The sequence below is a fragment of the Acomys russatus genome, chromosome 10 (assembly GCF_903995435.1).
Source record: "Acomys russatus chromosome 10, mAcoRus1.1, whole genome shotgun sequence".
NCBI lineage: Eukaryota > Metazoa > Chordata > Mammalia > Rodentia > Muridae > Acomys > Acomys russatus.
Window position 1 is genome coordinate 38194867 of NC_067146.1, and position 22274 is coordinate 38217140.

The 22274-nt window shown below is 43.2% G+C and overlaps 1 protein-coding gene across 1 annotated transcript; it reads right to left on the reverse strand.

Annotated features, from left to right (window-relative positions):
• Positions 1 to 1050: 1050 nt before the first annotated feature.
• On the reverse strand, positions 1051 to 20944 carry Steap2 (STEAP2 metalloreductase). The gene is made up of 6 exons (XM_051152025.1): positions 20768 to 20944; positions 16063 to 16112; positions 9713 to 10234; positions 5722 to 6249; positions 4157 to 4321; positions 1051 to 1369 (listed from the first exon to the last, which is right to left on the reverse strand). The coding sequence occupies exons 3-6, from the start codon at positions 10199 to 10201 to the stop codon at positions 1082 to 1084; spliced, it is 1470 nt and encodes a 489-aa protein (XP_051007982.1). The 5' UTR covers positions 10202 to 10234; positions 16063 to 16112; positions 20768 to 20944; the 3' UTR covers positions 1051 to 1081.
• Between the last annotated feature and the right edge of the window lie 1330 nt (positions 20945 to 22274).

Sequence of the window (22274 nt, forward strand, 5' to 3'; positions counted from 1 at the left end):
CACCACGAATGTGACACATGGATGTTTAATAAAACCATGGCTTCTGAAGGAGGACTCCTGGCCATGACTGCCAGATTTAACTTTTCTGCCCTTCAGTTTTTCCATATGTGGAACGAAGATAATTAACTGCCTTATAGATTTGTTGTACGTATTCAGTCAGACAGGAAGAGTGTTTAGAGCCATTCCATCCTCCCTCAGTGGACACCAGTGAAGTCCCACACAGGAAGGGTGGAGACTAGTCAAAGTAACAAACACACAGTGATAGGGAACAAAGCGCAAACCTGACACTCTCACTGTAACTAAAGATGGTTCTATAATTCCTGGGGTTGGAACTCTATTGAAAATAACAGCTTCAGAGGTCAAGTGTCACCGAGTTCTTTCCCTGACTGACATAACTATAAAAACGAAACTGCTTTGTAACATGATAAGAATAGAGCGCTCGTGAGTTGTGTGTTAGCACTATTCATGTCGTGCCTGCAGTGCATTCTAAATACTTTCAGGGTCATCTTTAGTTTGTGCTCATATACTTGCACTCTTGTGTAATTAATGACATTCTTCTGGTCCCATTTTATGAATGGGTAAGATTGCTCCTGTGCACCCTAGACTAGTGTGTGTGTCCCTTCTCGGTAATATATGATTATGCATTTCTGCTTCTGAAATTGGATAATAATTAAAATCTTTAGCTTCAAGGAAAAAGCATATCCACTGAGTAATGCCAAAAGCTTCAAATTTTGCTGGTTTGCCAAGTGTTTTAAACATGTATTTCACCTATACTGTTAACTACAAAATACGTCTGCCTGGTTATGCAATAGAGTTAAAAATAACAATACTGTTACAGTTTCACAAAGGAAACTACTCCTAGATTGTAACAATATATGTGGACTACAAATTTTCATGTTGGCAAAACATGACACTTATAAAAATTAAATTCAAGCAAATCCTATTGCTATTTCAGCTGAAATCTCGTTGCCAAGTTTCATACTGCAGCAAACTGACAGTCCACTTACAGGGAGCGTGGCGGGAGTCCTAACATAATGGCATGAATGGAAGTGAATGTGACATCAGTGAGCACCTCTTTTCATCACATCACTGTGACCCTCTCTGGGGACAGATGAGGAACTGTTCCTCCCAAGCCTTCTTCTAGAAACTGGCTCTTTTCCCAGCCCTTTTTAATTCTTCTTAGCTTTCGGCTTATGCATGGGAGGAGTAAAATCACCTTACCCAGAATTACAATTGAGGGCAAAACAAGTGCAAGAACAAAGTTTGGTGGTGTGTAAAACCGGTAGTATTCTTCCGCAAAAGCGCGTTTCCATCCGTAAATTAGCACGTGGAAAGTACTTATGAGTAGAGCAACGTAGCCAAGTGTAGACTAGAGACAGGAGAGGAAGGAAAAAGACATACGTTACTCACCCACGTAACAGCCTGTGCAGATGCCCTGTTTATGTTTTTAACTTTAAGTGACTGACATAGTACCTTCTGAATTAAGCAACTTAAGACAGTTTCATACATTTCCATATATACTTACGAACAGTGCATCAGTCCTGCACAAACCAGGCCATACTGCATAAACTGAGTATCTTCATTATTTAATTTAATATACCACAAGCAGTTCCATGCCATGTCAAAACACACCATAAGTGTTGTGTAGTGTTTTATTGAATGGATACATATAGCTTAATCATTCTGACCCCAAATGTCTTCAGCTATAAATGATACCACTTTAGATGGCTCATATTTTGTTTTGTGTCCTTGGGAACTGATTCTACTGGGATTAGTGATCAGAATGTGCAGCTTTTCTCTGATGTAGATATGCATGGCGTCCATATGCTTTATAAAGGCCGTACAGCTGTCACTGCGGCACATGCCTGGGGTCCCAGTACGAAGAAGGATGAGGTAAGGGGCCTACAAGTTCAAAGCCAGCCTGATCTACATCGTGAGTCTGAGGCTAGCCTGGGCTATATAGTGAAACTCTGTCTTAACAAACAAGCAAAGTTGTGGTGGGAGTAATGCAAATTGCTACACGTTATGTACAGAACTGTGTAACAGTGTGTATTCAGATACATACAGGTATGTACATGAACATGTACAACATTAAATCCAAAGAGTAATCTCATGTATACATAATGTACACACATAGGTACTAGTTAATAAGAAAATATGGTAAGGCAGAGTTTTACTATGTAATGTAACTAATAATTCAAATGTGGTTTATTGACCACAATAAATAAGATAACTAAAAATACCTAAATCATTTATCTTATATGTTCAAAAGTTACAATGTTTTCAGTTATTTAAATTATTACATTAAGCCTGCTTACTTTGACAACTAGCTTATATTACATAAAAGTAATGTATCAGTATAGTGACGTAATGTCTAAGTTCACTAGGAAAATGTCAGCTCTCTAGCAGGCAAGATGTTTGCAATTACTCGTCTACCTCTGTGATGATAGGTGTCTGTCTATCAGAAGGCCTTCATTTCCTTTCAGGTGTGATTAAGGGGAGAAAATGAATCTAAACATGGGTTGTTCTTAATTTGAGTAAGATTTTTTTTGCATGACTTTAAAGGGGTGAGTTGAGCCGGGCATGGTAATGCATACCTGTGATGCCAGCACTCAGGGAGGCAGAGGCAGGTGGATCTCTATGAGTTCAAGGCTAGCCTGGTCTACAAAGCAAGTCTGGGACAGCCAAGGCTACACAGAGAAATCCTGTCCCAAACCCCCTCCCAAATATATGTTTGTGCATGAATGTGTGTGTGTGTGTGTGTGTGTGTGTGTGTGTGTGTGTCTGTGTGTGTGTCTGTGTGTGTGTCTGTGTATGTATATATAAAGGGATGAGTTGGGGGAAGTAGTGCAAAGTGGATATAATAGAAACACATTATATGCATGTATGGCATTTTGAAAGAATTAAAAATATTATTTAAAATTTCCCTAAAGCAGCCGGGCATGTGATGCACACCTTTAATCCCAGCACTGGGGAGGTAGAGGCAGGTGGAGCTCTCTAAGTTTCAGGCCAACCTCGTCTACAGAGCAAATTCTAGGACAGTTAGTGCCACATAGATAAACCCTATCATAATTTACTCCCCACCCCCCAAAGAAAACCCTCAATAGACAAGGGACAAAATAAAGCTTAGTGTACTACCAAGTGACTCTACTGATATGTTGTATATATTGTATATATTGTACCGTACACATCTGGATCAGAAAATACAGACTGTGACCATATAATTAGAATCCAAATTGTATTTATATATATTCAAAATATGTAAATGTTATACAGATATTAATGTAGGTAAATGTCTAACTTTTTAAGGAACACAAGTTTCCTTTACTTTCTTACAGAAATTTTTGTGTATTAGTTTGTGATTGACATGTTAAAGCATGTTAACAAGAAGCACAAATCCAGTTGGTTGTCGCAAACATTAGCATAGTTACCTAGTGTGACAATGCTTATAATTGTGTAAGTTCATTTGCCTAGTAATCAATTGACGCTGGAGAGATGGCTCAGTGGTTAAGGACACTTGTTCTTGCAGAAGACCTAGGTTTGATTTTTAACACCCACAAGATGGCTCACAACCAGGTTCAAAACTTCATTTCCAGTGGATCTGACCCCTTATAACCTCTGTGAGCACCAGACATGTACACGGTGCACAGATATACATGTGAACAGAATACTCATAAGAGTAAATATTTTTTTAAAGTAAAAGTAAATTGACCTTCAACATTAAATTTGACCTAAGCCACTTCTCCCTTTATTTATTTATTTATTTTATTTTTTTCTGAGACAGAGTTTCTCTGTGTAGCCTTGGCTGTCCTGGACTCGTTTTGTAGACCACGCTGGTCTTGAACTCACAGAGATCTACCTGCCTCTGCCTCCTCAAGCGCTGGGGTTATAGGCATGCGCCATCGCACCTGGCCTGTCTTTATTCTTAACATGATAGGCAATGCTATGACATCCTTCTAGTGTAACGATGTACCGACCTTTCACTTACTAAACCAGAGTGGTTGTAAATATGGCCTCCACCTCCATGCGTTGCCTGAACTGGACATGCAATTATGGCCTCAAAAAGGCACTCTTATCAGATGGAGCATATGTAACATTGAACTTAACAGTGAAATTCTATGCTGCCCACTGCGTTAGCAAACAACACCCCACATACCTGGATAAAACTGAATTCCCTCCAGTTTAAAGCATTGCTCACTGAAGGGATGGAAGTGATTGCCAGGAGGGACAGTAAGCCCAGGCTCATGATACCAAAGGAGATGTACATTTCGATTCTCCAAACCTCCTCCTCATTCCAAGCATTTTCAATATTTGCATGAACCTAACAAGAAAACAAAGATGGATTTCCTTTACTTAGTAAAACATTAGCTGACTCTATACATAGTTTACTCTTGGTTGAAGAAGAACCAGGCCATTTATGATCATCATTAAGATTAATCATAGGAATTCATCATAATGAACTATTGCGGATAACCTGTTCTTAGTATTATTCCAGATGTAGGGAAAAGGGGGAGAGTGTTGAATCAAACCAGGACTAACACACCTCGTTTTCCAGCATGTAAAGAGGGTAGGGTGAGCCTATGTTATCATGTGTACAGTGAGTCACTTTTGCAGAGGCTCTGCAGTCCAAGACCATGAAATGACAACTGACTGGTCCCCAAGTGACAGAAAGAAGTATCTATAGTCAGACTCAGTTCCGCGGTGCTTTTATGGGTTGGTATACATGGGACTGAACACTTCGGGTATATCCTGCCAAGTTTAATTAAGAAGCCAAGCAGGGACTTCAAAGTTACTTTCTTCCTCACCCAGTGTCAATGTCTCTTTCTTACCTGGAAACCAAAATATCCTCAGGACAAGGATAAGAAGCTGAAATATCTGTCCACTTGAATTATCTTCTTAATATACCTTCCAAACTCCCAACTGCTTCTCTCATTTGTAGTGTTTTTAAGAATTTCTTCCATTATATTGCTAACACATACCAATCAAGTCTGGCTTAACTGTGAATTTATGGCTCGCAATATGCACAGAGGATTCTTCTAGAATTATTTGTTTATCCACAAACAATACAATTAGAGTATAAGACAAGAGTTGGACTTTTCAGCTGAAAATTTGACTTATTATGTATCTCTAGATGGAAGGAAACACATTCTTAATACCACCTTAACTTTGTCCAGTTTCAGTTAACAAAACATATGAAAGAAGCCACTCCTACCAACATCCTGAAAGAGCCTTTGGGGCTCCCATGCTGAAAAAAGCTCTAACCAAATTCCTGTCCACTGGGTATCGTGGCTCAAGCCTTTAATCCTAGCACTCACAAGGCAGAGGCAGACAGGTTTCTTTGAGTTCAAAGCCAGCCTGGTTTACATAGCAAGTTCCAGGCCCATGAGGGCTACATAGGGAGGCTCTGTCTCCACCAATACAAAACAAAACACCACCACCACCATCACCACCACCACCCCCAACCCCTCCTCACCCCCTCCACCCCTGCACAAACATTCCTTTCCAGTATCTACACAGCTATACAGAAGAGCAACATACACTGATGCACTGAGACTCAGTCTTGAAAAAACAAAAACAGCACCATACTCTCCCTCCCTAAATATGCCAAAGGAAAGATGCCATTTTAAAGTCTATGTAAACCTACACTACTTTATCTCAGATTTCACAATTCTCACGAGGGTACCACACGAGAGCCAGATGAATAGCAAGCATGCTCAGTACCTGCTGGTAAGCCATGTTGAGAAACAAGTACCGTTCTGACCTTCTCATTGGCAAGCAGAGGCTGTAGGCTACGTGGACAACAGCAAAGAAAAAGCTGAGCAACCCCAGCTGCTTCCGGCACTGTAACCAGGTATCCAGCCATGGTGGGAATCTGCGATACTTGGTGCCATAATAAAGCTGATATGCAGCCGCCAGGAGGCCTGCAAGGTAGGCCAGCGACAGCAAAGTAATGGCTACTATAGGCAAGGTTTTGTTCACAATCTCAATGGGAATCTTGTAAAAGTCACTCTGCTGGTTTCTGGCATACGGATGTATCACATCTCTGACAAAGGAATAAAGAAAGAAAAATGTGGCCAGGCTTATGGCTACCACCACTGGCCCCCTCCAGAGAGTAAACAGTCGCAGGGGCAAATTCTCAATCTCCTTGGCCGATGATAAAGATCCCAAGTCAACGGGAATAAAATTCAACTGACGGGCAAGTTCAATAACCTGTTGTCGAGCTTGGATATTGTTGCTGCATATATAAACCTGTAAGAAAAGCCAAGAACCTCGTTAGCACTGCTGGTCATAAAAGTCCCGTGGCTAGTCACAAACTCTGCTACACCTATGGCACACTGTTTAACAAGTAACGCTAGTGACTTAAGATGAGAAAAGGTAATGACTAACTTCGTCAACAGACTTAAATACTATCACAGGCATTATTATCAGGTTCAAAACAGTACCAGAACAAAGATTAAACAATCAAGTGTCACAGTATAGCCAGATTTATTAGTATCTTAAAAGACTTAAAATACTGCAATAAAAATTTTTTTTAAAAAGGTCTTTGCCATCTATGATGAAAGTAAAGAGAATCTAGCTGCAACCGGGAAAGCTCAAAGAGGTCCTCGTGAGAGGGAGGCTGCTGGAAGAGGAGGAAGCATGCTCTTCTGCGGCACCAGGGTCAACAGCAGCCACAAGGGAGGCCACATCCCTCCCTAGAGGTGTATGTGGCCATATCCTCCCAAGCCAGCTTCCTAAGGGTGAGGCTGGGGCTCCTTGCTTCTGTGGACAGCTCTTAATCCCAGGAATGTAGAGGTTCTGCCTGGCAGACCCATGGAAATCACTGCCCTTCACTCCTTATCCAGCAGAAGCGCAGGTGAGCACAGAGTCTCCGCGATGGCCTTTGCACGTAAAATGTACAAACTGTGTCAGGATGCCAGACTCCCTATAAAATTTAGATTTAGAGCCAATTTACTAAGCATCTGTAAAACATCTGAATAATTCCAGGTACACTATTTCATTAGTGAGCATGTAAAATTTCTTCATTTTTTGATGATTATATTCCTTACAAGTAAAGTGACGATTCTATACGGCTTAGTTAATTTGGACAGAACGGCAACTGCCATTTTCTAAAACTAAACATATCTCTGTAGGAACCCTAATGATGTGACAGGTGGGGTGAGGAAGCTTAAGACCCCTTTGATGCTATAATATAGTCGAAAATTCAACAAGTACCTGTTGGGCCCTGAGTTCACTGCTAGAGCAAGCCAGTTCTAGGAATAGGTAGGTCATCTCACTCAGGGCTAGAAAAAATATTGGTACAGAGTCTCCAGTAATGCTCGAGGAAAACAAATTTCCAAACCTCTCTCTGGAGATGTTTGAACACACGCTGCTAAAGAGGCCGCGCTGAAGTGTTTGCATGCAGTACCTATGCACGCGAAGGTGGCAACATAGAGCTCAGCGCTAGAGTTTGGCATCACAGCTCACGGCAGTCAGATCAACTCTATGCTGCTAAACGAATAATGGATTTCTAAAATGGAAACTCTTTTGCAGACAAGAAATATGGAAAACATTCACATTAATCCACTGCAGGTGTGAAGTGGGAAAGCCAACTCTTCTTTCTTACCTGGAGGGAGTCTATGTATGAGAGCATATAATCTGGACCTGTGAGTGAAAATATTCAAAACTAAGGGCACAAGCATTACGCAGTACCACTTATATGGCTCTTGCCATGATGGAGCTCGTTTCTCATTTTGAATTTGAATTTAATCACTATTATTCCATGAGGTTTTAATTAAAAATTAAAAAGGTCATAAATATGAGCAAGTGGTTATGTCAACTTTGTCTCCTGGTCCCTGGCTTGAATTTGCCAAACACCACAGGATCTGTTTTTTTAGGAGAAAGAACAGTCTCTAGAACGAGAACAGCTCATGACCAAGCACCTGCCTAGCCCATGCAGGGCTGAGTCTGATCACTAGCACAAAGCAGTGAGAGAAACCCTGGGGATGGCACACACTTGAGCCAGGTATGGTGGCTTAGGCCTATAATCCCAGGACTTGGGCGGCCAAGGAATGAAACTGCAGCAAAGTTAAGGCCAGCCTGGACTATAGTGTAAAACTACCTCAAAAAACTTGAAAGCAAGAGAGAAACAGACTTGGAAGTGGACGGTCACTGCGTCGATGTGACTGACTGTGGAGTCACCTAAGGGAAGGTGTGGCACACTCCTGGGTGTGTCTTGTGATGGCATTTCCAATGAAGAGGAACCAGGGAGGAAAGGCTCACCCTGAAGGTGGGCCAACCACCCCATGGGCCGGGGGCCTGCACTGAATAGATGATGAGAGAGCCCACAGAACGGTGGCTTTGTCTGTCTTGGTTTGCTGCCCTCTATGACGTCAACGGCACGGCTCCATCATTCTGCCCCACCATGATGGACTGAACCCTCTGAGACCTGGAGCAAAGTAACTCCAGCTCCCTTAAGTCCAGGCACTGGAGTCGCAGTGATGGAAAGTACCCGCGATAGACACACATCATAAACTTACACAGTGTTTATTGTATCAGCGATGTAATTAACTGTCGTTTAAAAAGGTCCATTGTGTGAGTGTGTGCACTTGAGTGCGAGTGCCCCCCAGAGGCCTGGAGTTGGGGCTACAGGTAGTCTTGAGCTACCCAGTATGAGTGCTGAGAACCAAACTCTCATCCTCTCCAAGAACAGTGTGTACGCTCAATTGCTGAGCCATTTCTCCAGCCCCATAATTACCCATCTTTATGAACAAAAATGAGAAGGGCCTTTTAGCACAAGCCTCATATTTAACACCTAACACACCACTGGAGGACTGTTAACACGGTCTACCTATGTGTTTTCTTATAGATGCTCTTCTTCCTGAAGCATAAACAGAACCTGCCACCTGCTTTGCTCACAAACTGACCTAGACCTGTATGCTGAGAGTAAGTCTGAGAAGCTCGCTCTGCCTCTGCCTACCTGCCCTACAAGCTTAAAATCTGAGCTTAAAACAGACTTTCCATTTTACATGCTACAAAAACTTAATCTGTGAAGAATACAAAGGTGGAATGGAGAGTGGGGACTCACTTTCACACGAACTCTGGTGCCCCATATTTGACCACGTCCCCCGGATGGGGAGGCCTGGTGGCACTCAGAGGAAGGATAGCAGGCTACCAAGAAGAGACTTGATACCCTATGAGCATATACAGGGGGAGGAGGTCTCGCTCAGTCACAGTCATAGGGGAGGGGACTAGGATCAAAGCGGGAGGGAGGGAGGAATGGGAAGATACAAGGGATGGGATAACTATTGAGATGTAATATGAATTGATTAATTTTAAAAGGGGGGGGGAGAAAAATACAAAGGTTACTCTCAAAAGACTGTATTACCAAGTAGCTGCCAAAGGGTAGAAAGGGGAAAAGAGGAGGAAAGAAAGGGTGGAAATAAGAAAAAAAAACATAAAAACACTTGCTTTCTTCTCTAAAACTTCTGGAGGATTAATACAATGGGTTACATATCACGTCCGTTAACATCACCCTTTAATTAACTGATTATGGGAAAATCCATGTCATTTTATCACATTTTCACATCATTTTGTAAAGACAAACCTGCCTTTACAAGCTTGGAATGTCATCTCCGTGCGATCTTACATAGTTTTCAATCACTACGATGCCTTATAACTAGGTTCACTTGACTGCAAAACACCAAACAATAAAATGAAAGGCCTCACATACCTGGCGGCTGGCATCCTTGGGTCCTAACTGAAGTGCCCAAGCTGAGATGACGTTAAACCCTTTGACAATCAAGGAATCCGGGAATAATGAAGCCAGATACTCCGCATTGGATTCTGGGTACTGGTTTACCCTCATGTTGTTGCTTACGTCAATCAGGATTTTGCCCACGAGCAGATGTCTCAGGTCCCACAGGGAGGTGTAATGTTCTCTATGGATAGCCACGAATATTATATTCGTTTTCGTTAAAGCGTCTTCGTGGTGGGTGACATCTACCACGTGCGGAAAAAATTCAGACGCAAACTTAGGATTTCTGCTCCCTATGACCACGTGATAGCCACACCTAATAAGTCGAATGGTCAGAGACTTGGCAAAATCCCCACTCCCTATGACGCCCACCGTGACCTTCCTCGCGTCTTTGATACCATTTATGCCATTAGGCAAAAAAGTCTCTAGGCTCTTGGGGCTTCCTATCATAGAGATAGATTCCATGGTCGAAACTCTTCTTAGACCACCAGGAACGTCCTAGAGGAAAGGGAAGGAAACGCTCAGCAATTAAACTTATTGACAAACATTAAAAAAAAACCTCGAGACTCTATAATTATGTCCTGCATCTCTAAAGGCAAAATATTTTGACATGCTATGTAACCCAGAACACAGCAAGCACAATTTGTAAGCTAGAGATCTCGAAATAGAAACATTAACACAAAGGTGATGAGCTGAATGGGGCTTCGCAAGTACACACAAATAAACCTGGGGATCTCAAGATGTAGCAGTTCACCCGGCCAGTCTGGAGGCAGGCTCCAGGGGCTGCCTGGCTAAAAGAGTGCAGCAGACGCTATGTGTAGCAAGGCCTTAGGGCAAGAAGGGATTTCACTCAGAATGTTTGTCAAAACCAGCTCCAGCAAGCATGCAGGCAGCACATCAGGCGGCAAATCAAAAATGACACCGGAAGCAAAGGAAAGAACCTTGATGTCAAGAGATAGCTTAAAAAAAAACAAAACAAACAAACAAAAAAAAAAAAACCATAAAAACAAATTTCCATGCAATACATCCAAAACTGGACTGTCATTTTGGGGTAGAGTCTATGAGCTATCCAATACCCATAATGCCTACAGATTTTAAGGGAGGCTAAGCTAAAACAGCCAACAATAAAAATTAATGCCATTACTTAAACAATATTTAAAGAAAAGCAGGTATCAAAATCTAGTGCAGAGCCAGGCACGGCAGTGCATGCCTTTAATGCCAGCACTCAGGAGGCAGAGGTAGGTGGATCTATCTGAGTATGAGGCTAGCCTGATCTATGTAGTGACTTTCAAAGCCAGCCTGGGCTACATAGTGAGGCTCTGTCTCAAATAAATAAATAAATAAATAAATAAAATAATAAAAGAGCAAAGGACAACAAACAAACAATAAAAACCTACTAAAGAATCAGTCAAACAGCACAGACATCTTATAACTTTCCCCATATCCCATAGCATGGCTGCCCTATTTAATAAAGGGGTTAGTTGCATTTATGGGCTTTTCTTTTTTTCCAGTTTTTGTTTTTGTCTTTCCAAAAGGGTGGCTGCTGCTGCTGCTGGCTGGGGAATAGGTATTGTAATTTTTTTTTGTCTGTTTTCACTGCTCTTCAGCATTCTGTGGTGACCTTAATGTCTAACTTGGGTCCTGTGAAGGGAGGAGATTCACCACCATGACATCAGTTACAAGTCTCACTCCATGCCTTTCCAGTCAGACAGTGTCATCATTTGCGCTCATGCAGCCCTGTGCTCTCGGAGTCCTAGGCAACCTGGTAGTAGGAAGCCCTCCGTCCTCACATTCCTGCAGTGGTGCCTACAATCCCAGGAGCCAGCAGTTAAAAGAACCGCAATGAAAACAACGACCATTTCATCTCTAAATTAACCATGAAATGACCAACTTACCTGCCCCTTCTCATGTACACACTACCTAAGAATAAAAAGTGTTAACTAGAAAGGAACACCACCATCCCTGAGTTACTCAATATACATTATAGCATCTCTTATGTCAGAACTGCAAAACTTTTCAATTTAATAATCATAAGGCCTTTTCAAACTAAAAATAAAATATAAAAAAAATTCACTTACCTGCTTTTTTAAAAAAAAAATATAGAACAAGTTCAGACCTTTCTAAATCAAGAGTGTAAATAGGTACATAAATAGCTTAGAACCTAAAACTGTCACTGGTGGCCTCCCATTAAAGCACAAGTTTTATATCTATTACTGGGCAACACTTGTGTTAACATGTTTAGACCTTATTCACAGAGTATCTCTAATGGCAAGTTCTAACTGGACCCTAACAGTATGGTGTGCATAGGAATAAAAACTAGCCTAATAAATGAGACTCTTTAATTAGAGAGAGAGAGAGAGAGAGAGAGAGAAGAAAGAGAGAGAGAGAGAGAGAAGAAAGAGAGAGAGAAGAAAGAGAGAGAGAGAAAGGGATTGAAATTTTAATTGTATTGCCCATTGTGTCTGTTGGTAGCAATGCATGTCTGTGGAGATTAGGAGACAGCTTTGTGGAGATTGTAGTTTTCTCTTACACTGTTTGCTCAGAGGTCAAACTTAGATCACCAGAGTTAGCACGGCAAGCACTTACCTGCTACACCATCTTGCCAGTCTAAGAGAGCTCTTTTATGGATCTGAGGCATGAACTGTTTACTGTTGAAACCACATGCCATCCTTTGTGTGTTATTTCATAGCGTCTAGAGTATTTTTATATATGTTGGTTTGTTAAATCCTCAGGTGGGTGGAGAATGTATATTGTCCCTCATCTTTAAAGGGAAGCAGGGGCTCAGGGAACTAAGCAACTTGACAGCAAGGATGCAAATAGAAGTCTTCTCAGCTCCCACTGGGTCTTCAATCCTGGCGCTCTGGAGGCTGAGGGAGCTCTGTGAGTTCCAGGCTAACTTTAACTAGCTAATATCAGCTTTAGCTGGTACCTATCAAGTGATCTGAATTTATGAGCACCATAAAACAAAAATGTGAATGTTTTCTAAGTAAGAGGGACCAAGAGTCTTTTAGGGACTAGGTAGCTACCTTGGAGAGGCATGTTTTGCTTTTAGATGGAAGGAAAAAGAAAGGACCAAAGAGTGTGTTCATATCCCATTGGGCTCCCCCATATTCAGGCCTAAGAGAAGCACACCTCCCTCAAGAAATGAATAATATATCTGATGCTGAGACCGTGGTGCAAAAACTTCATCCATTTATAATTGGTTCATCCATTATTTTGGATCATTTCCTTAGCATCTGACAAGCAAATATATGAATTACTAATGATATCTCCAGATTTATCTAGTTAAGAAAAATAAAAATAAAGACACTGTAAACTTTACAGTACACATTTCAGTTGACAAGGGATGATACAGTTATAGTCCCAAGGCAGATCTGCGCTCAGTAGCCCACCATGAATGTTTCCGGGCCACGGTGCTCTGTACATAAGAGATAAAAAAGCAAGGGAAGACATGGTGCTTGCACTGGAGAAATGCAGTCTCATTAGGGAGTGACGGGATGAACTTACAACAAAAAATTCATCAGCTTAAAATAAAACGCTAAAGTGTATAGTTAGAACATACACTAGAAAGTCAGGAGAACACATTGCATAGTGTTTATGCCCTTACTTTGGGGCAGTCCGTGTGTGTGTGTGTGTGTGTGTGTGTGTGTGTGTGTGTGTGTGTGTGTGTGTGTGTGTTTATTTATTTGTTTTATGTATATGGGTGTTTTGTCTGCATGCTTGTCTACACACCAGAAGAGGGCATCAGATCCCATAGGACTGCAGTCATAGCCAGCTGTGAGCTGCCATGTGGTTGCTAGAACTGAACCCAGAACCTATGGAAGATCAGCCAGTGCTTTTTTTTTTTTCCTTGATATTCTGAATAAATGTTTTATTCTTAACATTGTTGTAGGATGTGGACAAAGGTCCTTTTGAATTAAAGTATACTTAAGATTCAAGTTCTGATTGAAAGTGACCAGCATACATATCAATACTATATTCTCTGCAGAGATACACACGGTAAAAGAACAACAGCATAAGCAGACAACTGTGATGTCATGCAGGTAGAGACTCCCTTAGGTAATGAACTGAGCCATTCGCTCCAGCTGCTGTGTGTTATATGTGTGAAAGATAATGAACTTATATTTACAAACTACTTCCTATTTCATGTTTAGCTTCTGCATCATTTGGATGGTAGTGTGCCATGAGGGCAAACTAGCTTAAAAATAGGAATGTCTCCAAGTGAGTCTGGCATTCTGTGGCCTCAAGTGTGCTGACTCCTGAATACCAACTAAAAGTCCACTGGGAGAGCAAGGTTTTCTCCACGGTTAGTCCACTGAAGAACTGTCCTTTACACTTAAAGTGCACCTTTCCTACTTTTGTATATCAAATGTCCTTTTTTTTTTTGGGTAAGGATAGTGATGACAGTTGTCTCTCTTGGCAATCTTGTGCAGCCTCAGTCACTGGTTTTTTGTTTTTTGTTTTTAATTGGTTTGTAAAACTACCAAGCTTAAGGGCTATAATTTTCATAGCCAGTAGGAGGCTCCCAGTGAAAGGGCCCAGTAGCTGTTAGGAGAAAATGCCTTTCCCTAGAGAGAAGGCACCCTGGAGGCAGCCCCCCACCCCCATCCCTAACCAACAGTTATCTGCTTAGTCATACTCAGAAGGCAGGAGTGCATTCCAGAAGTGGAATGCCAACCATCCTAACCCAATTTTCTCTAACTACAGGATGACTTTAACCATTGCAACTCTGGCTTGGGCTAAGACAGTCCCCAAATTCTTTTGACATTTAAATAAACAAGTAAAAACCAACCGCTCATGGAGGGCAACAACAGTATAAAAGTATTTCTGTTTTGTTTAGACATTTTGAATATTTTCAAACCCTTCAGAAAACCCCAAAGGCAAGGCATGCGATTTCCTAAAGCAGTAGATACTCCAAGGCTGTTTCCAATTTCCAAGGTATTTTTTAGGTTCAATATGTACTCAATAACTAACTGTATGTAGATGTGGTCTCAATTCATTTCAATAATATAAAATGTTACGTTCACCGTACTGCAATTACTAGGACGGACACGGTGGCACACAACAGTAACCCCAGCACTTGCTAGGTGGAGTCAGGAAGATCAAGTGCCAGGCATGGTAGATAACTTTAAACCCCAGAACTTCTGAGGCTCAAGTAGACTCATCTCTGTGAATTCAAGGCCAGCCTGCTCTACCTAGGGAGTTCCAGGATGGTTAAGTTCAAAGTCATCCACACCTGAATGGGGAATTCAAGGCCATGCTGGGCTCCATGAGCCGCTGTTCAAACAGGGGATGGGGGCAGTGAAAGAGTTTAGCTAACTTTAAAAAGATTTCTGGTTAAACTTAATAATTTCCCCCAAAGATTTCAGGTAATAATTTTAGTTGTGCCTATTTGTGCACCTGTGGGTAGGTACACATGTGTGTTTATATGTGCCTGTGCATGTGGAGGTTAGAGGTCCACACTGAGTGTCTATCTCAGCCAATGTCCACTTTATCTTTTGAGATAGGATGTCACAGCTCCATCCTCCTGCCTCAGCCTCCATAGTGTAGTGCTAGGATTATAGGCTTTCTGCATGGGTACTGGGGACGGAACCAAGGTCCTCATCAAGCACTTTGCCACCTAAGCCATCCCCTCAACCCTTAGATCCCTTTCAATAAGTTAATATGTCTCCCTAGTGTTTGCTCAAGTAGGAACTTCAGATTCTTGATGGGGGATTTCAGTTTAGCATCAAAGACCCACACACTGGCTCATTAGTTCCATTACTTTACCTACGAAGGTGCTGACTCCCCAATGGCACAAAACAGGCATTGGCTTCCTGGTTATTCAGTCAATGGAATTATGAATGCTGAACATACACAGAGCTTAAAAATACAACTTGACTGAGGTGCAAGTTACACAAAGAATTTCTTGATTTGAAATATACAAGTTAACAGCTTTCAGAAAATGTACCACACTATGAACCCATTTTTTTTTTTTTTAATCAAAGCTAAGATCACTCACCCAATTTAAGAAAATTGTCTAATTGCAAACTCCCTTTCAAAAAGAAAGCCCTGCATTCCCCAGCATTTGGAGAGGCCACTGGCCAGTGAACATAGCCATTCTGTCTGTCTGTCTGTCTGTCTGTCTGTCTGTCTGTCTGAGCTTGGTTCGACAATAGCAATGGGAGGAGGTCTCCACTGGTGGGTGGAAAGGCAGAAGAACTGCCTTTTTTCACAGGGGTCTCAGAAGGCAGCCGTTTTTAACTCTAGCCCCAGCAAATGACCTGGAGAGATTTGAAAGTAATGATGCCTGGGTCCCGTGTTTCTCCATCCTGATGTTTACTTACTTGGCTGAGGGTTCAGCAGGGGCCTCAGAAGTTTTACAGAAGGTCACTGCCTGTGAAGAATAGGTAAACAATATCAAAAACATCTCCCAAAGGTCAGGGTTCACTCCAACACTTTTCTGCTCAGAGACTGCAGATTAAGCTGATTCTTATTTATGTCCATTTTCATATTCTTGTTTCCAAAAGTGAAAAATAACCACCCCAGCGGGTAACAGTTGCCCTTTAAAAAGTAAAAGTGAAGAATGCACATGTAGCCCATTCCCCTCCCCTACTCAGGAAGCAGTGTTAGAAAACCCACTTAGGGTTTCTGGGAAGAGCAGTGCTATTCCTTAAAACGTGTTATCACACTGCACAGGACGCTGAGTTCCTGTTTCATAACATTCACTCCCATGAAGGGGTGCTGCTTTCCATAGGTCCTTGGTCTGAGCAAACCCAGTCTGTTAAGTAGAGAGCTTGGTGAACTTTAACGCAAATGTGAGCACCAGTGCTGGGATTTTGCTGAAATACATAGTGTCTGATTTCTGTCTGACTTATAATCTCCCAATTGATGGCCATGGTGCTAGCCCAAGGGTTAGAGTTAGGGTTAGGTAAAGAAAAAAAAAAAAAAAAGACTCTCCATCTTCTCAAAATTTTTATTTAATATTATTTGAAAGTAATGTAAATCAAATACTTGATAAAAATTCCCCATTTATAGCAAATTTTATTGTTGTGCTGTTGAGGTAAATGGACTGGTGTAAGCTTCTGAAACTATTCTCTTTGTCAAATAGAAAACAATTGTACTGGACTCCTATGATCTCTTCCAAATGCTAAAATTCTCTTCTTTGTAAGTCTTGAAGCAGCATAAAATGTTACATTATCACCTTACATTAGCACCGTCTACAGAAGTTCTAGTTAAAATATATTTTAAGTAGCATACAGGCTCCTTGAGATTTCAAGGTCACTATGAGTATTTAATTTAGTATTTGAGGAAATATTAACACTATAAGACAATGCAATTACAGTCAGCTGCGCAGCCTCTGTGGTAATTTGAATAAGAATAGTTCCTAAAGGCTCATATAGGTGTGGCCTTGTTGGACGAAGTATGTCACTGGGGATGGGCTTTGAGGTTTCAAAAGCTCATGCCAGGGCCAGTCTATCTGTGCCCAAGGATCGGGATGTAGAAATCTTAGCTAATTCTCCAGCACCATGTCCGCCTGTGTGCCACCAAGCGTCCTGCCATGATAATAACAGACAAGCCTGTGAAGCTGTAAGCCAGGCCCCAATTAAATGCTTTCTTTTTAAGAGTTGCCTTGGTCATGGTGTCTCTTCACAGCAAGAGAACAGTGACTAAGACAGCCCCCCAAGATTTTTCCAGTTTAGGGTTCCTTGACATTACTCTTGTAGAATGGTAGCAGTTGTGCTAAGTTGATCTTGAAAAGCAGAGCCTGATTTATTTTGCATGGAAAAATCTAGGGCATTAATGGTTGGATGACTGCAATTTAGAAAGAGCTATCCTTTCAGAGTCTCATGACATGGCTCTCATGACTTGGCCAGTCTGATGACTGCCACGAAGAAAATAAAATCCCCTCAGGCCAGGAGACTTCTACTGCATTCTTCATAAGCTCATATCCAAACTGCTTTAACTTATCCCGCCACTCCTCACAACCTCCCCCTTATCCTACTGCTGTCCACTGACGTCTGAATTATTCCTTCTCACTGGAGATGTTCTTCGTATCCCTGCAGCTGTCAATCTTCTCAAGACTTCACCCTCTCAGGAGATGAAGTCTTTTTATTTTTTGTTTTTCGTTTTGTTTTTGCTTTTGTTTCTGAGATAGGGTCCCCCGTGTATCCTTGGTTGTCTAGGAACTCGATCTATAGACCAGGGGAGCCTCAAACTCAGATCGACCTCCCTCTGCCATCCAAGTGCTGGGACTAAAGGCAACACCACTGCCCAGTGGCGCTAAACCTCTTAACCTCAGGGTCTCTTGTTTTCTTGACTTATTCATCAAAGGCAACAAAGCTCTGCCTCCATCTGCCATTTGCTTTCTGATACTCCTATCTAGTGTCTTTCTAATAACCTCAACTTAAATATTCACACTGATAGGTGTAGAAGGCAAAACAACTTTTGTCTATGGACCTCAAAATCTACTCCCGGCTTCTCTTTAAACCCCACCTAGACTTCACTGTGTACATTGAGTTATTCCCTTAAAGGGACCCTCCACTCTTGCTCACCTCCACATACACTTAGTGAAACTCTGGAAGAGCCCAGCCACCCATTTTCTCTGTATCTGCACCACGCTGAGTGCAGAATGCTAAAGAAGAACCCGACAAGCAAGTTCGTTGATCTCATCCTACATTCATGACGGCCACCCTCACCCATCCAAGGCTAGTCTACCCACTCTGCCCTAGAAACCATCCCTTTTGCCACCTAAGGGCATATAGTTATATAGCCTTTCTCATGACATCTCAAACTTAATCAGCTCTTTATCTGCAATATGTCTGCTTCACCATTTCCTACCAGGTGCTCAAATGAGAACTAGGGGCAGTTGGGGGAGGGGGGTCAATCTCCTATTCTTTGCATTCCTCCACTCTTGATGCAAATTCCTGTTCCTATATATATATATATATATATATATATATATATATATATATGTATGTATATATATATAATTTATTTATTTATTTATTTATTTTGTCTCACAGTGTAGCTCCAGCTAGTCTGGAACTTGCCAGACCAGACTGGCCTTGCCTCATGAAGATCTGCCTGCCTCTGCTGAGATTAAACGTGGGTTCCACCAATCCCAGACCCTTTAAAATATGTCTTATGCCTTCTCCCCTGACACCCGCACACCTCACTAGCCCACATGTTTATCCTTTCTCACTGCAAACCTTTATCACCCCCATCCCCACCCAAACTTTGCAACATGGTCTCCCTGTGCCCCTCCCCTACCCCTGCCCCCCACCCCCACTCCCCACCCCCACGGCTGGTCTCAAATTCCTGGGCTCAGTAGCTCCTCCTGCCTCAGGACCTGGTATTCTAAACACATGTCACCATGCCTGGTGACTTGCAGACATTTTCTAAATGGCCAGCCTGTCTTCACCTTTTACACAGCCACTCTCCACCAAAGAGGTCATCTTCAGGCATAAACATGATGAAGCGCTTCTCTTCCTCCCAAATCAGTGGCTCCTTCTCAGACCTGACTGTGACCTAAAAGGCCTCTCCTTATCCTGTGTGACCCTTATTTCCTGCTGCCCAGCCCCGGAATCCTTCTCTAGAAGTGGAAAAGACAAAGCTCTTTTCCATCCTGGGAACTCTGTCTCCTTGCCGGAGTGATTCACTCCAGCCTACCCACCCCCAACCTCTTTAAGCCCTTGTTATGTTCCTGGGGAGTTATTCTAAAGAACTGCTTATTTTGCTCATGTGCGTGCACACACACACACACACACACACGCACACGCACACACACACACACACACACACACACCCAAGTGCTGTCCATCCTGCCTCTACTCTGCCTGGCACATAAACAACTAAGTATGGAATAAATATCCTTTGTTACTAAATGCACTTTTTAAAATGCCAAGGCCAAAGAAAATATAATGAGTCTTTAGGCCAGATCCTCTCTTTCTGGTGGTCAAGATCCATGGACCCCAGAAGATTAAGCGGTGTGTCAATGTCATGGGTATATGTCAATGTCTTGGTTACCTCAGAATCACGTTGATAGGCTGAGGGGGAGTCACTGCACCGCCTGCTAGTCTGCCTGCATCTCTTCTCACAGGCCTGGCCCTCTGAGCTTTTGGTGCATCCTTAGTCTCATTTTTTTTTTTTCTGTATCATTTATAATCATTTTAAAATTCTGCCTTCATCTGTGCTGTGTTCCAGCATTAAATACAATTATGTTCATTCAGGAGAAGTACTTTTTCCACAAGACCAGGACAATAAAGGGGATTTGGATGAAGCAGCATCTCATTTCCATCTTTCACAATTAGCTAACTTCTCACTGTTGATGCTGTCCCCTTTCCTACCCCCAACTGACTGGCTAGCCGAGAGGCAGAAACTGCAGCTGATGCCACCATCTCATACAGAGCCTCGTAGCTGCTCTGATGTTGCTAAGTACTCAGGCTTTCCTATTTTTCTTTTCCAAATAGGTTATCTTGGTGGTGGTGGTGGTGGTAAGTATAGTGTCAAAGAAAAGAGATCAACTAAATAAAGAAATAATAAAAAGAGATTAAAGGGTGGGGGAGGTAGGTTGGAGAGAGAGAAAAGGCTACACGCAGTGGGGTGCTTTACTGGGACTAGAGGCTAATCAAGTCATGAGGTAGGGGAGTGGGGATGGGAGCCCGAATTCTATTTCGCCTGCAGTGATGAGCGATAATTAAACGTGGCCTGGAATAAGTTTTTCTATCTAAAAATTAAAAACAAACAAACAAAACTATCTGCCTGGAGAGTAAAAATCTGACACCAATCCTGCTCCACCAGATAGTGAAGATAATAAATGAAAATCTCCCTACTTAAAAAAAAAAAATCTCTTTATCTCCCCGTGTTATTTTAAGAACAAGATTTTTAGGGCATAATTTTCAACAAGTTTCAGTCGAGGCTGAACATGGGACGCAGAGGTAATTAAGGACACTCAAAGAACAGACCAATTACTTCTTAAGGCCAAATGGCCTGAACACACCAGGATTACATTACCAGGTGATAAGCAAAGCCACTGCAGGCATAATTTACCTGTTTGCCAAGCAGCGCTTTATGGCAGTGAAAAGTGCCGCATCAATCCGAAGTGGCTGGCAAAAGTAACCTGCGGGTCCTTTCCCTTTCGGGAATATCCTACCTGGGACAAGGTCTCCTGGCCTCCTTTAGGCTGGGCCCGACCGGAGGACTTCCCGGAGCCCCGGGAGGTCCGAGAGAAGAAAGGGGGCGGGATGGGTGGGACGGACGCCCTTCCGCACCCCTCCCACTTACCACCTGGCCAGCTCGAAGCCCGCCGGGTCCGGGAGGAGGGATGCGGCGCAGAGAGCCAGCTGCACGGCGACCCCGGACTCTGCCACCCCCGCGCTCTCGCCCAGCCTGCTCACCTCCGCGCCCTCCTCTCCGGGCCTCGCAGCGCCGCGCCGCGGCTCTCACGCGCCAAGGGCCCGCCGAGCTCCCGGGCCTACGGAGCGCTCCTCCCGCCCTCGGTCCTCCCGCCCCCTAGCCGGGAGGAGGAGCTGGGGGAGGCGCGCGCCGTGGCAAGGCTGCCGGTGACGCGCAGGGGGCGCAGGGCTCAGGGAGGGCTGGCGACGGGGGCCCCCGGGTAGAGTGCATGGGGACCACCCGGGGCTGCGGGCCCCACGCCTGCGCGCGGTCTTGCGGGGAACCCTGTGGAAGCAGCCTTATGTGAATCCTGCCCTCGGTAACACTCCAGTGCCTCCCAGACGCCCGCCACGCAGCTCGGGACTGGGCTTTGATTAGTGCCCTTTTCCCTTTCCACTCCTCTTCTCCCTACTCAGTTCCACACAAACCTCGAAGAAACTGCGCCCTCCCCCCGCGCCCCCCCTCCCCGCCGCCTTTTGGGCTGGATTATGTCCTTGGAAGGGGATGATCAGAGATGCCCTTTCACGAACTGCATTTTAAAACTCTCTGGGGCAGGAGGCCCTTCGCAACCGGGGGCTACAGGGATTAGTCGGTGGACCCTGACCTTCACTGTCGTCCGTGTGTGAGCTTTGTGGGGGCTGGAAGGTTAAGCCGAGTCAGGAGACCAGCGTGCTTGCGGAGAGCTGCTTACCTCCAGACTCTGCAGTGGCCTTGGAGCATCTAGGGCTTGCTGAGCTGTGTAAGGGCACCTTGCTTTCTTTCGACTACCAAGTAGACAGGTATCCCTTACCTTTTCCGTCCAAAGTGTCAATGGAGATCTTTATTTTTTAATATAAAATCAATTTATCAAAAAAATCTCAAATTTGGGCTTTTTTCCCCACAGACGTTAGTAAATTCTCATTTCAGCAAATAAGGTTTAAAAATTATCTTTCTTGGTGGTTTATTAACCAGACAAAACAGAACAAAACCAGAAGAGGGTCTTGGATCGATCCTGGGGCACTGCACTTTCCCCTTTGAAAGCCATACACAGATTAACCTCTGCAAGTGCAGCTGGAAAACATTCTGTGTTTGATCCTTGTGGAAGGCATCTTTCCCCTACCCCCAAATACGATTAAGGTTGTAAGTTTAGGCATAAACTCCTCTGGTGTTAGCGATGCGTCAG